The 15,822-nt window shown below is 37.8% G+C and overlaps 1 protein-coding gene across 10 annotated transcripts in view; it reads right to left on the minus strand.

Moving 5' to 3' along the window:
* ATRX (ATRX chromatin remodeler) overlaps window positions 1-15,822 on the minus strand; it is a 309,323-nt gene that overhangs the window by 111,720 nt on the left and 181,781 nt on the right. For all 10 annotated transcript variants that reach the window (XM_030933744.1, XM_030933747.1, XM_030933752.1 and 7 more), the window contains 3 exons: window positions 1,226-1,356; window positions 513-601; window positions 208-377 (listed from right to left, as the gene is read on the minus strand). In XM_030933744.1, the coding sequence (XP_030789604.1) occupies window positions 208-377; window positions 513-601; window positions 1,226-1,356 (390 nt within the window). The remainder of the gene's footprint in view (window positions 1-207; window positions 378-512; window positions 602-1,225; window positions 1,357-15,822) is intronic.

Consider the following 15,822-nt stretch of genomic DNA (forward strand, 5'->3'; position numbering starts at 1 on the left):
CAAATACCAGAGAGCGCAGAGTAGCTTGCTTATAATTAAAGATTCATCAGATATTTACTGTAATTATGAGTACTTGATTAGACTCATCAATTGAGGAAAGAAATTCCTTTGAGTCAATTAGCCAGGTAAGTGACTGAAAAAAGGACTAACGATATGACATTTTCCAAATCACTGTTCCATGATAAAGACAACATTCATTAGACTCACTTTCTTCCAGCTTTAAAGAAACAGAAGGATTGTTTCCTGTTTCATCCACATTTCCTTCACCACCTCCCCGAGATCTTGAATTCCACACCTTAATCACTTCAACATCATTGTCACTGCCACTTCCACTTGAGCTACTATCTTTTTTTCCCTTTTTCCCTTTTTTCTTCTTTCTAAAAAAAAAAAAAAAAATTCAGATTGTTAGAAAAGCATAGGAAAGATATAAATGCCAATTATAAGAGGTCAATCAGCAAGTAGGGGTTTTAGCTTTGTCAATACAGCAGAGCACGAAAAAGTATTCAATTTACTTTGTATAATCATCGGAGCTTAAACTCATGGAGGTTTCATCAGAATCTGAGGCTATAAATTCATCCATACTGTCTTCGTCAAAATAACCCTAGAGAAAAAAAATGATCACTATTTTAATAGAATATCTCAAATTATATTGGAAATTATAATGATGTTCATTTAAGAATAAGTTAATTGGCATGAGCTAAGGAAGGACTGAGGAACTATTGCAGATTTCAGTAGACAAAGAAGACAGGACAGATATGCTTACTAAATGCAATAGGAGGTCCTAGATTGGATCATGGAAAACAAAAAAGACATAAGTAAAAACATTGAAGAAATCCAAATAAAGTCTGCCATTTAGTTAATAGTATTGTACCAAAGTTAATTTCTTAGTTTTGATAACTTTACTAATGCAACATGCTGATATTAGAGGAAACTGGGTCAAAGGTATAGGGGAATTCTCACAACTATTTTTGCAACTTTTCTATAAGTATAAAATTATTTCAAAATAAAAAGTTTTTTAAAATGAGCTCAACAAAATAACATTTAACACTCCTTCTATAATCATAATATATGCAAGACATATAGAAGTTAGAAATAAGACATAGAATAGAACAAAGCAATAGAAAATTTGAATATATAGTCTGTAGGTCAATTTTTCTAAGTTTCTAACTTTTCTAAGTTTATTCTGCTTTCAATAGATGCTTTTAAACTAAGTTACCTGACTTACCTTATTTTCTTTGCTAATGTAGTCTAGCTGCAAACACCAAGGATGAGTCCATATTCTACTTAACATCTGAAAATCTTGGAAAAGCTTTGCACCTGCCTTTCCTCTTCCACCTTCACTATTATTGCCCACACCTGATCAAAAGAAATATTGTTAAAGACACAAAAATTGTCTATATCAACCAAGTTTCTAGATTAGGAGTTTTAATCTTGTGACATAAACCCTTTTGGCAGTGTAGAGAAGCTTATAAACTCTCTTTCTTAGAATATCGTTTTAAAACACGTAAAACAAATAGGATTACAAAAGAAACCCATCATATAGAAATTATCAAAATATTAAAGAACAAATTTGTACTACAGAAATATGTGCTTTGTAAAATTAATGCATTAAGTAACAAAATATGCACAGGTTTAATAAATACCTAAAATTCTGAAGTACTGATAAACATAAATGATTTTGAGGTATCAGGAACAACATGTAAGAATAGTTCTGACTTCTAGGTAACAAAGTCATGGTTATCACTAACACTACTATAGATTGCTGCCTCTATTCATCACTGGGAAAAATGCTGCTGCTTTAGCTAGAGGTTAAGGGAAATTAATACATAACTTTTTTCTTATCCAGGTACATACAATCACCTAAATTCCATCCATGGACCCTAGATTACAAACGCCTGATATAAATAAACTTCGCTCGATGCAGATCATCCTTTACTGACTCTCGTCAACCATGCTCACTCAAAAAAAATTACTTCTAGGGCAGTGACAGTAGCTCACACCTGTGATCACAGCGCTTTGGGAGGCTGAGGCAGGAGGACCGCTTGAGACCAGGAGTTCAAGACAGGCCTGGACAACACAGCGAGACTCCGTCTCTACCAAAAAAAAAAAAAAAATCAAAAACATTAGCCAGGTATGATGGCACACAACTATAGCCCTAGATACCCTATATATTTGGGAGGCTGAAGTGGGATAATCACTTGAGCCCAGGAGTTTGAGGTTACAATGAGCTATGATTGCACCACTGCACTCCAGCCTGGGTGACAGAGCAAACCTTGTCTCCTAAAAAAAAAAAAAAAAAAAAAGATCTTCCAAAAATTATGCTTTTGATATACATAAAATGTAAATATTAGCATTGCTCTATCCAGAATAATTTCAACAGAATTATCATTTTCCTACAAAACATAAAGAAAATGAATGCACATTTCATTAATATAATAATATTATCAAGAAAGTAACATGCAAAAGAACAAAACTGATCAAAAGGAAAAAACAGCATTTAAGCAATAACGTATTTTCCTATCCACGGTTTTAAACAATGTAAGTTGTTTAAATAATTAGCAAATTTTGCCTCCATGAGTGAATGATAGAAAATTTAGTAGTGATATGAAACACTAATAATGCATAAAAACCTGCCGATTATTATTTTGCCTGATAGAGGTATTTCTATTGTGTAACAGAAATCACTGCTATAAAAATGAGGTATATAATTTCTTGGCATACAGCTGTTCACAATATTCACTTATAATTCTTTTTATTTCTGTCAGGTCGGTAGTGATATTCTTTTATTCCTTACTTTAGGTCATCTTTCTTTCTGGTTTTTTCTTTTTTTTTTTTTTTTTTTGATACAGGGTCTTAACACTGGTCACCCAGGCTAGAGTGAAGTGGTGCAATCACAGCTTACTGCAACCTCGAACTCCTGCGGGCTCAAGCCATCTACCTGCCTTAGCCTCCCAAAAGCTGGTACTACAGGTGCATGCCACCAGGTTTGGCTAATTTTTTTTTTTTTTTTTTTGTAGAGACAGGGTCTCACTTTGTTGACCAGGCTGTTCTTAAACTCCTAGCTTTAAAGGATTGTTCTGCCTTGGCCTCCCAAAAGGCTGGGGTTAACAGGCATGATTCACTGTAGCCAGCTCTTATTTTAGCTGTGCCTTTTTTTTTTTTTTCATTACTTTGTAAGTGAAGGAAGGTTTGTCCATTATGTTAATCTTTTCAAAGAACCTACTTTTGGTTTCAATGATTTTCCCTACTGTTTTTCTGTTACCATATTTCTTTATTATTTCCTCCCTCTTGTTTTCGGTTTAATTTGCTCTTATTTTACTTTCTCAAAGTAGAAGGTTGGATTACAAATTTCAGATCTTTCTTCTTTTTTAATACAGGTATTTACCACCATACATTTCTCTCTAAGTATTACTTAAGTTATATCCCATATTCTAGAACCCTGTGTTTTTGTTTTCATTAACCTCTAAGCATTTTTCAATTTCCCTTGTGATTTCTTCTTTGGTCCATTGGTTACTTAGGTATATGTTGTTTAATTTACATGTATTTGTAAATTTTTACACTTTCCTTCAGTTATTGGTTTCTAATTTCCTTTGAATGTGGTTAAAGAAAATACTTTAGTAATAAAAGGAAAATTTTAATGATAAATGCCTACATCAAAAAAAAAAAAAGATCTCAAATAAGGAATCTATCTTTACACCTCTAGGAGCTAGAAAGAAGAAGCTAAACCCAAAGCTTGCAGAATGAAAGAAATAATTATCAAAGCATTAGTAAATCAAATAATAGATGATATAGAGAAAAAATCTGGTTTTTTGGAAAAAAAAATAAGGAAAGCCAACAAATCCTTAGCCTATTAAGAAAAAAGTGAGAAGACTCAAATAAATAAAATAGACATGAACACATTATAATCCAATGCCTCAGAAATAAAGAAGGAACATAAAGAATTAGTATGAAAACTTACATACCAAGAAGTTGAATAATCTACAGGAAATAAATTCCTACAAACATACAATATATCAACACTGAATAAAAAAGAAATAGCCGAGCTCCAGTCTCCAACTCCCAGCGCGAGCGACACAGAAGACCGGTGATTTCTGCATTTTCAACTGAGGTACTGGGGTCATCTCACTAGGGAGTGCCGGACAATCGGTGCTGGTCAGCTGCTGCAGCCTGACCAGCGAGAGCTGAAGCAGGGCGAGGCATCGCCTCACCTGGAAGCGCAAGGGGGAAGGGGATCCGTTTTCCTAGCCAGGGGAACTGAGACACACAACACCTGGAAAATCGGGTAACTCCCACCCCAATACTGCGCTGTAAGCATACAGGCACACCAGGAGAATATATCCCACACCTGGCCGGGAGGGTCCCACGCCCACGAAGCCTCCCTCACTGCTAACACAGCAGTCTGCCGCGATCTATCCGCAAGGCAGCAGCGAGGCTGGGGGAGGGGCGCCCGCCATTGCTGAGGCTTAAGTAGGTAAACAAAGCCGCTGGGAAGCTCGAACTGGGTGGAGCTCACAGCAGCTCAAGGAAGCCTGCCTGTCTCTGTAGTCTCCACCTCTGGGGACAGCGCACAGCTGAAGACCAACAGGGGAAGTAGCGGGAGCCGGTGCAGACACGAACGACTCTGTCTGACAGCTTTGGGGAGAGCCGTGGATCTCCCAACGTGGAGGTTGAGATCTGAGAACGGACAGACTGCCTGCTCAGGTGTGTCCCTGACCCCTGAGTAGCCTAGCTGGGAGAAATCCCCCACTAGGGGCAGTCTGACACCCCACACCTCACAGGGTGGAGTACACCCCTGAGAGGAAACTTCCAAAGGAAGAATCAGACAGGTACACTCGCTGTTCAGCAGTATTCTATCTTCGGCAACCTCTGCTGCTGATACCCAGGCAAACAGGGTCTGGAGTGGACCTCAAGCAATCTCCAACAGACCAACAGACAGTCCTTCTGACTGTCAGAAGGAAAACTATCAAACAGGAAGGACACCTATACCAAAACCCCATCAGTACGTCACCACCATCAAAGACCAGAGTCAGATAAAACCACAAAGATGGGGAAGAAGCAGGGCAGAAAAGCTGGAAATTCAAAAAATAAGAGCGCATCTCCCCCTGCAAAGGAGCGCAGCCCATCACCAGCAACGGATCAAAGCTGGTCAGAGAATGACTTGGACGAGAGGAGAGAAGAAGGCTTCAGTCCATCAAACTTATCAGAGCTAAAGGAGGAATTACGTACCCAGCGCAAAGAAACTAAAATCTTGAAAAAAGAGTGAAGAATTGACAGCTAGACTAATTAATGCAGAGAAGATCATAAACGAAATGACAGAGATGAAAACCATGACACGAGAAATACGTGACAAATGCACAAGCTTCAGTAACCGACTCGATCAACTGGAAGAAAGAGTATCAGCGATTGAAGATCAAATGAATGAAATGAAGCGAGAAGAGAAACCAAAAGAAAAAAGAAGAAAAAGAAATGAACAAAGCCTGCAAGAAGTATGGGATTACGTAAAAAGACCAAATCTACGTCTGATTGGGGTGCCTGAAAGTGAGGGGGAAAATGGAACCAAGTTGGAAAACACTCTTCAGGATATCATCCAGGAGAACTTCCCCAACCTAGTAGGGCAGGCCAACATTCAAATTCAGGAAATACAGAGAACGCCACAAAGATACTCCTCCAGAAGAGCAACTCCAAGACACATAATTGCCAGATTCACCAAAGTTGAAATGAAGGAAAAAATCTTAAGGGCAGCCAGAGAGAAAGGTCGGGTTACCCACAAAGGGAAGCCCATCAGACTAACAGCAGATCTCTTGGCAGAAACTCTACAAGCCAGAGGAGAGTGGGGGCCAATATTCAACGTTCTTAAAGAAAAGAATTTTAAACCCAGAATTTCATATCCAGCCAAACTAAGTTTCATAAGTGAAGGAGAAATAAAATCCTTTACAGATAAGCAAATGCTTAGAGATTTTGTCACCACCAGGCCTGCCTTACAAGAGACCCTGAAGGAAGCCCTAAACATGGAAAGGAACAACCGGTACCAGCCATCGCAAAAACATGCCAAAATGTAAAGACCATCGAGGCTAGGAAGAAACTGCATCAACTAACGAGCAAAATAACCAGTTAATATCATAATGGCAGGATCAAGTTCACACATAACAATATTAACCTTAAATGTTAATGGACTAAATGCTCCAATTAAAAGACACAGACTGGCAAACTGGATAAAGAGTCAAGACCCATCAGTCTGCTGTATTCAGGAGACCCATCTCACATGCAGAGACATACATAGGCTCAAAATAAAGGGATGGAGGAAGATCTACCAAGCAAATGGAGAACAAAAAAAAGCAGGGGTTGCAATCCTTGTCTCTGATAAAACAGACTTTAAACCATCCAAGATCAAAAGAGACAAAGAAGGCCATTACATAATGGTAAAGGGATCAATTCAACAGGAAGAGCTAACTCTCCTAAATATATATGCACCCAATACAGGAGCACCCAGATTCATAAAGCAAGTCCTTAGAGACTTACAAAGAGACTTAGACTCCCATGCAATAACAATGGGAGACTTCAACACCCCACTGTCAACATTAGACAGATCAATGAGACAGAAAGTTAACAAGGATATCCAGGAATTGAACTCATCTGTGCAGCAAGCAGACCTAATAGACATCTACAGAACTCTCCACCCCAAATCAACAGAATATACATTCTTCTCAGCACCACATCGCACTTATTCCAAAATTGACCACATAATTGGAAGTAAAGCACTTCTCAGCAAATGTAAAAGAACAGAAATTATAACAAACTGTCTCTCAGACCACAGTGCAATCAAACTAGAACTCAGGACTAAGAAACTCAATCAAAACCGCTCAACTACATGGAAACTGAACAACCTGCTCCTGAATGACTACTGGGTACATAACGAAATGAAAGCGGAAATAAAGATGTTCTTTGAAACCAATGAGAACAAAGAAACAACATACCAGAATCTCTGGGACACATTTAAAGCAGTGTGTAGAGGGAAATTTATAGCACTAAATGCCCACAAGAGAAAGCAGGAAAGATCTAAAATTGACACTCTAACATCACAATTAAAAGAACTAGAGAGGCAAGAGCAAACACATTCAAAAGCTAGCAGAAGGCAAGAAATAACTAAGATCAGAGCCGAACTGAAGGAGATAGAGACACAAAAAACCCTGCAAAAAATCAATGAATCCAGGAGTTGGTTTTTTGAAAAGATCAACAAAATTGACAGACCGCTAGCAAGGCTAATAAAGAAGAAAAGAGAGCGGAATCAAATAGATGCAATAAAAAATGATAAAGGGGATATCACCACTGACCCCACAGAAATACAAACTACCATCAGAGAATACTATAAACGCCTCTACGCAAATCAACTAGAAAATCTAGAAGAAATGGATAATTTCCTGGACACTTACACTCCCCCAAGGCTAAACCAGGAAGAAGTTGAATCCCTGAATAGACCAATAGCAGGCTCTGAAATTGAGGCAACAATTAATAGCCTACCCACCAAAAAAAGTCCAGGACCAGATGGATTCACAGCTGAATTCTACCAGAGGTACAAGGAGGAGCTGGGACCATTCCTTCTGAAACTATTCCAATCAATAGAAAAAGAGGGAATCCTCCCTAACTCATTTTATGAGGCCAACATCATCCTGATACCAAAGCCTGGCAGAGACACAACAAAAAAAGAGAATTTTAGACCAATATCCCTGATGAACATTGATGCAAAAATTCTCAATAAAATACTGGCAAACCGGATTCAGCAGCACATCAAAAAGCTTATCCACCATGATCAAGTGGGCTTCATCCCTGGGATGCAAGGCTGGTTCAACATTCGCAAATCAATAAACGTAATCCAGCATATAAACAGAACCAAAGACAAGAACCACATGATTGTCTCAATAGATGCAGAAAAGGCTTTTGACAAAATTCAACAGCCCTTCATACTAAAAACGCTCAATAAATTCGGTATTGATGGAACGTACCTCAAAATAATAAGAGCTATTTATGACAAACCCACAGCTAATATCATACTGAATGGGCAAAAACTGGAAAAATTCCCTTTGAAAACTGGCACAAGACAGGGATGCCCTCTCTCACCACTCCTATTCAACATAGTCTTGGAAGTTCTGGCTAGGGCAATGAGGCAAGAGAAAGAAATCAAGGGTATCCAGTTAGGAAAAGAAGAAGTCAAATTGTCCCTGTTTGCAGATGACATGATTGTATATTTAGAAAACCCCATCGTCTCAGCCCAAAATCTCCTTAAGCTGATAAGCAACTTCAGCAAAGTCTCAGGATACAAAATTAATGTGCAAAAATCACAAGCATTCTTATACACCAGTAACAGACAAGCAGAGAGCCAAATCAGGAATGAACTTCCATTCACAATTGCTTCAAAGAGAATAAAATACCTAGGAATCCAGCTTACAGGGGATGTAAAGGACCTCTTTAAGGAGAACTGCAAACCACTGCTCACTGAAATAAAAGAGGACACAAACAAATGGAAGAACATACCATGCTCATGGATAGGAAGAATCAATATCGTGAAAATGGCCATACTCCCCAAGGTTATTTATAGATTCAATGCCATCCCCATCAAGCTACCAATGAGTTTCTTCACAGAATTGGAAAAAACTGCTTTAAAGTTCATATGGAACGAAAAAAGAGCCCGCATTGCCAAGACAATCCTAAGTCAAAAGGACAAAGCTGGAGGCGTCACGCTACCTGACTTCAAACTATACTACAAGGCTACAGTAACCAAAACAGCATGGTACTGGTACCAAAACAGAGATATAGACCAATGGAACAGAACAGAGTCCTCAGAAATAATACCGCACATCTACAGCCATCTGATCTTTGACAAACCTGAGAGAAACAAGAAATGGGGAAAGGATTCCCTATTTAATAAATGGTGCTGGGAAAATTGGCTAGCCATAAGTAGAAAGCTGAAACTGGATCCTTTCCTTACCCCTTATACGAAGATTAATTCAAGATGGATTAGAGACTTAAATGTTAGACCTAATACCATAAAAACCCTAGAAGAAAATCTAGGTAGTACCATTCAGGACATAGGCATGGGCAAGGACTTCATGTCTAAAACACCAAAAGCAACGGCAGCAAAAGCAAAAATTGACAAATGGGATCTAATTAAACTAAAGAGCTTTTGCACAGCAAAAGAAACTACCATCAGAGTGAACAGGCAACCTAAAGAATGGGAGAAAATTTTTGCAACCTACTCATCTGACAAAGGGCTAATATCCAGAATCTACAAAGAACTCAAACAAATATACGAGAAAAAAACAAACAACCCCATCAAAAAGTGGGGAAAGGATATGAACAGACATTTCTCAAAAGAAGATATTCATACAGCCAACAGACACATGAAAAAATGCTCATCGTCACTCGCCATCAGAGAAATGCAAATCAAAACCACAATGAGATACCATCTCACACCAGTTAGAATGGCAATCATTAAGAAGTCAGGAAACAACAGGTGTTGGAGAGGATGTGGAGAAATAGGAACACTTTTACACTGTTGGTGGGATTGTAAACTAGTTCAACCATTATGGAAAACAGTATGGCGATTCCTCAAGGATCTAGAACTAGATGTACCATATGACCCAGCCATCCCACTACTGGGTATATACCCAAAGGATTATAAATTATTCTACTACAAAGACACATGTACACGTATGTTTATTGCGGCACTATTCACAATAGCAAAGACTTGGAATCAACCCAAATGTCCATCTGTGACAGACTGGATTAAGAAAATGTGGCACATATACACCATGGAATACTATGCAGCCATAAAAAAGGATGAGTTTGCGTCCTTTGTAGGGACATGGATGCAGCTGGAAACCATCATTCTTAGCAAACTATCACAAGAACAGAAAACCACACACCGCATGTTCTCACTCATAGGTGGGAACTGAACAATGAGATCACTTGGACTCGGGAAGGGGAACATCACGCACTGAGGCCTATCATGGGGAGGGGGGAGGGGGGAGGAGGGAGGGATTGCATTGGGGAGTTATACATGATATAAATGATGAATTGATGGGTGCTGACGAGTTGATGGGTGCAGCACAGCAACATGGCATATGTATACATATGTAACAAACCTGCACGTTATGCACATGTACCCTAGAACTTAAAGTATAATTAAAAAAATAAAAATAAAAATAAAAAAAAATAAAAAAAATAAATAGCCTCAACAGACCAATTACAAATAAAGAGACTGAGGCTACTGGGGCTCTTATTTGGTTCCATAAGACTTTTATCATTGTTTTTTCTAATTATATAAAAAATGACATTGGTATTTTGATAGAAATAGGTTTGAATCTGTAGATTGCTTTGGGTAGTATGGTCATTTTAATATTAATTCTTTTTTTTTTTTCCCTAGACGGAGTTTCGCTCTTGTTGCCCAGGATGGAGTACAGTGGCGCGATCTTGGCTCACTGCAACCTCAGCCTCCCGGCTTCAAGTCATTCTCCTGCCTCAGGCTCCCAACGGGACTACAGGTGCCTGCCACCATGCTCGGCTAATTTTTTTTTTTTTTTTTGTATTTTTAGTAGAGACGGGGTTTTGCCACGTTGGCCAGGTTGGTCTCGAACTCCTGGCCTCAAGTGATCTGCCTGCCTCAGCCTCCCAAAGTGCTGGGATTACAGGCGTGAGCCACTATGCCTGGCCAATAATATTAATTCTTGAACAAAGCTGAAGGTACCACATTACTTGACTTCAAATTACCCTACAAGGCTACAGTAAACAAAACAGCATGGTACTGGTACAAAAATGGACACAAAGATCAATGAACAGAATACAGAACACAGAAATAAAGACACATACTGACAGTCAACTGACCTTTGACAAAGTCAACGAAAACATATACTCGGGAAAGGACACTCTTTTCAATAAATGGTTCTAAGAAAATTGGATTCCCACATGCAGAAGAATGAAACTGCACCATTATCTCTAACCACATGCAAAAATCAACACAAGATAGATTAAAGACTTAAATGTAAGAGCTGAAACAATAAAAATACTAGAAGTAAACCTAGAGAAACTCATTCTGGACATTGCTCTAGGCAAATAATTCATCACTAAGACCTCAAAAGCAAAGTAACAAAAACAAAAATACACAAATGGGACTTAAATAAAAAGCTTCTGTACAGCAAAACAAATTATTAACAGAGTGAACAGACAATCTGCAGAATGGGAGGAAATATTTCCAAACTATACACCCAACAGGGGACTGATATCTAGAATTTACAAGGAACTCAAACAACAACAAAAAACAAAACAAATAATTCCATTAAAAAGTGGGCAAAAGTCATAAATAGATATTTTTCAAAAGAAGATATATCAAATGGCCAACAAGCATATGAAAAAATTCTCAACATCACTAAACGTCGGAAAAATGCAAATCAAAACCACAATGATGTATCTTCCCCAGTTAGAATGGCTATTATTAAAAAGTCAAAAAATAAATGCTGGCAAAGATGGGGAGGAAAAAGAATATGTTTACACTATTGGTGGGAATGTAAATTAGCACAAACTCCATGAAAAACAGTATGGAGATTACTCAAAGAACTAAAAATGGAACTAACATTTGATCCAGCAAACCCACTACTAGGTATCTACCAAGAGAAAAAGAGATCATTATATCTAAAAGATGTAAAAAAAAGATACCAGCATTTATATGTTTATTGTAGCACTATTCACAATAGCAAAGCTATGGAATCAACCTAAGTGTCTATCAAAAGATCAATAAAGAACATGTAGTATATATGCACAGTGGAATACTATTTGGCCATAAAAAAGAACAAAAGCATGCCTTCTGCAGTAACAAGGATGGAACTGGAGGCCATTATCTTAAGTGAAACAACTGAGACACAAAAAGATAAATAGTGTCATGTTCTCCCTTATAAATGGGGCTAAATAATCTGAACACATGGATGTAGAGTGTGTAATGATACACAATGGAGACTTGGAAGGGTGGGGGGAAAGGAGAAGAGTGAATGAGAAACTACTTAATGGGTAGAATGTACATTATTCTGTGGGTACACTAAAAGCCCTGACTTCACCACTACATAATATATCCATGTAACAAAATTACATATGTACCCCATAAATTTATACTAACAAAATTAAGATGGCTCATGCCTGTAATCCCAACACTTTGGGAGGCCCAGGTAGGTGGATCACCCAGTGTCAGGAGTTCGAGAACAGCCTGGCCAACATGGCAAAACTCCGTCTCTACTAAAAATACAAAAAATTAGCCAAGCATGGTGGTGGGCACCTGTAATCCCAGCTACTTGGGAGGCTGAGGCAAGAGAACTGCTTGAACCTGGGAGGCGGAGGCTACAGTGAGCTGAGATCACGCCACTGTACTCCAGCCTGGGAGACAGAGCAATATTCTGTCTCAAATAAAATAGAATAAAATAATTAAAGTAAAAATAAAATTAAGAAAAAAGAAATAAGTAGTAATAAAAAAACCTCCCAACAAAAAAAGAGCCCAGAACCAGATAGCTTGAAAACTGAATTCTACCAAACATTCAAAAAACAATGAATACCAATTCTTAAACTCTTCCAGAAAACAGAATTACAGGAAATACTTCCAAACTCTTTTTGCGAGGTAAGCATCACCCTGATACCAAAGGCAGACAAAGACACTGAAAGAAAAGAAAACTATAGGCCAATATCACTGATGAACACAGATATTAAAACCCTCAATAAACTACTAACTAACCCAATTCAACAATACATCAAAAAGTTTATACGCCAGGACCAAGTGGGATTTATTCCTGGGATGCAAGGTTGTTTTAACACATGTAAAGTAGCCAATGTGATACATCACGTTAACAAAATAAAAGATGAAAACGACATAATCATCTCAATAGATGAAGAAAAAGCATTTGGCAAAGTTCAAAATCCTTTCATGATAAAACCTCTCAACAAAATAGTTATACAAGGCTGGGCACAGTGGCTCATGTCTGTAATATCAGCACTTTGGGAGGTCAAGGCGGGTGGATCATGAGGTCAGGAGTTCAAGACCAGCCCGGCCAAGACAGTGAAACTCTGTCTCTACTAAAAAAACAAAAAATTTAGCCGGGCATGGGGGCAGGTGCCCGTAATGACAGCCACTCAGGAGGCTGAGGCAGAAAACTGCTTGAACTCCAGAGGCGGAGGTTGCAGTGAGCCGAGATCACACCACTGCACTCCAGCCTGGGCGATAGAGCAAGACTGGTCTCAAAAAAAAAAAAAAAAGGAAAAAGAAAAAAATAGCTATAGAAGGAAATTTCCTCGACATAATAAAGGCCATTTATGAAACTCCACAGGTCATATCACACTCCATGGGGAAAAATTAAAAGCTTTACCTCTAAGATCAGGAACAAGATAAGGATGCCCACCTCTCATCATTTCTCTTTAACACAGTACTGGAAGTACTACCAAGAGCAATTAGACAAGAAAAACAAATAAAAGCCATCTGAATCAGAAATAAAGAATTAAAATCATCCTAGTTTGCAGAGGACATGATCCTATATATAGAAATCCCTAAGGACTCCACTAAAAAACTGTTAGAACTAATAAGTTCAGTAACATTGGAGGCTACGAAATCAACATACAAAACTCAGTTTCATTTCTTTACACGAAAATAACCAGAAAAAGAAAAGAAAACAATGCCATTTATACTAGTATGAAAACAAACAAAATGCTTAGGAATAAATTGAACCAATGAAGTGAAAGACCTGTACACTGAAAACTGAAAACACTGACGAAAGAAATTGAACACAAATAGTCTAATTAAATTTTAGCAAAATTAATACTGTTAGAATGTATATGCTACCCAAAGTGACATACAGATTCAACACAATCTCCATCAAAATTCCAAAGAAATTCACCTTGAAAAAAAGAAAAAGCAATCCTAAAATGTGTATGGAACCACAAAACACCCCAAATAGTGAATACAATTGTGATAAAGAAAATAAAGGTGGAGGCATTTCCTGGTTTTGATTATATTACAAAGCAAAGTAATTAAAACATTATGGTCGTCAGGTGCGGTGGCTCATGCCTGTAATCCCAGCACTTTGCCAGGCCAAGGCGCGTGGATCGATTGAGGTCAGGAGTTCGAGACCAGCCTGGCCAACATGGTGAAACCCTATCTCTACTGAAAATACAAAAATTAGCACTCCAGCCTGAGTGACATAGCAAGACTCTGTCTCAAAATAATAATAATAATAGGGGCCAGGCAGCCAGATATACAAACATTATTAGAGCGAGAGAGAGAGAGATAGGCCCCCAGTACAGTAATAGCTGGAGACTTCAACACCACATTTTCAGTGTTGGACAGATAATCCAGACAGAAAATCAACAAAGAAATATCAGACTTAATCTGCACTACAGACCAAATACACAAAATAGATATTTAAAGAATATTTCATTTAATGGCTGTATTATACATACTCTTCTCTCCAGCACATGGATCATTCTCAAGGAGACACCGTATGTTAAGCCAAAAAAAGTTAATTAAAATTCCAACAAATTGAAATCATATCAAGTACCTTCTCTGACCACAATGAATTAAAACTAGAAATCAGTAACAAGAGAAATTTTTGATATTCTAAACACATGAAAAGTAAACAATATACTCTTGAATAACCAGTGGGTTAGTGAAGAAATTGAAAAAGAAATTAAAAATTTCTTGAATCAAATAATAATGGAAACACAACGTACCAAAAATCTATGGGATACAGTGAAATCAGTACTCAGAGGGAAGTTTATAGCTGTAAGCACCAACATCAAAGAAAGTAGAAAAACTTTGAATAAACAACCTAACGATGCATCTTAAAGAAGTAAAAGCAAGAGAAGTAGAAAAGATCAATGAAACAAACACTTGGTTTTTTGAAAAGATAAAGTCCACAAACCTTTAGCCAGACTTCTTAAGAAAAAAAAGAGAGAATATCCAAATAAATGAAATCAGAGATGGAAAAGGAGACATTAAAACTGATACCACAGAAATTTAAATGACCATCAGAGGCTACTATGATCAATTATACGCCAATAAACTGGAAAACCTAGAAAAAATGGACAAATTCCTAGACACATGCAATCTACTAAGATTGAACCAGGAAGAAATCCAAAACCCAAACAGACCAATAACAACTAATGAGATCAAAGTAATAATAAAAAGTCTCCAAAGCAAAGAAAACCTAGAGACCCCAATTTACCTAAATAATTTTCATTTTAGGTTCAAGGGTACATGTACAGGTAAATTTACCCAATTTATGTGCACGTGTACCCCTGAACCTAAAATGAAAATGTAAAATAAAATAAACATATTACGGCATGTAAAGTCCCAACCCCACCCCTCAAAGAAAAACAAAAAAAATGAAAAGCCAGGTACCTAATACCTTCACTGCTGAATTTTACCAAACATTCCAAGAAGTACTAATTCCAATCCTCCTCAAACTATTCTGAAAAATAGAGAAGGAATACTTCCAAATTCTTTCTGAGACCAGTATTACAATGATACCAAAACCAAAAACACATCAAAAAAGAAAAACTACAGGCTAATATTCCTCATGATCATTCATACAAAAATCCTCAATAAAATACTAGCAAAACAAATTGAACAACACATTAAAAAGGTCATTCATCCAAGTGGGATTTATCCTAGGAAGGCAACGATGGCTCAGTTTATGGAAATCAGCCGAGTGCGATGGCTCATACCTGTAATCCCAGCACTTCGGGAGGTCGAGGTGGGAGGATCCCTTGAGCCCAGGAGTTCAAGACGAGCCTGGGCAA

This window comes from Rhinopithecus roxellana, chromosome 7 (genome assembly GCF_007565055.1).
Source record: "Rhinopithecus roxellana isolate Shanxi Qingling chromosome 7, ASM756505v1, whole genome shotgun sequence".
Classification (NCBI taxonomy): Eukaryota; Metazoa; Chordata; class Mammalia; order Primates; family Cercopithecidae; genus Rhinopithecus; species Rhinopithecus roxellana.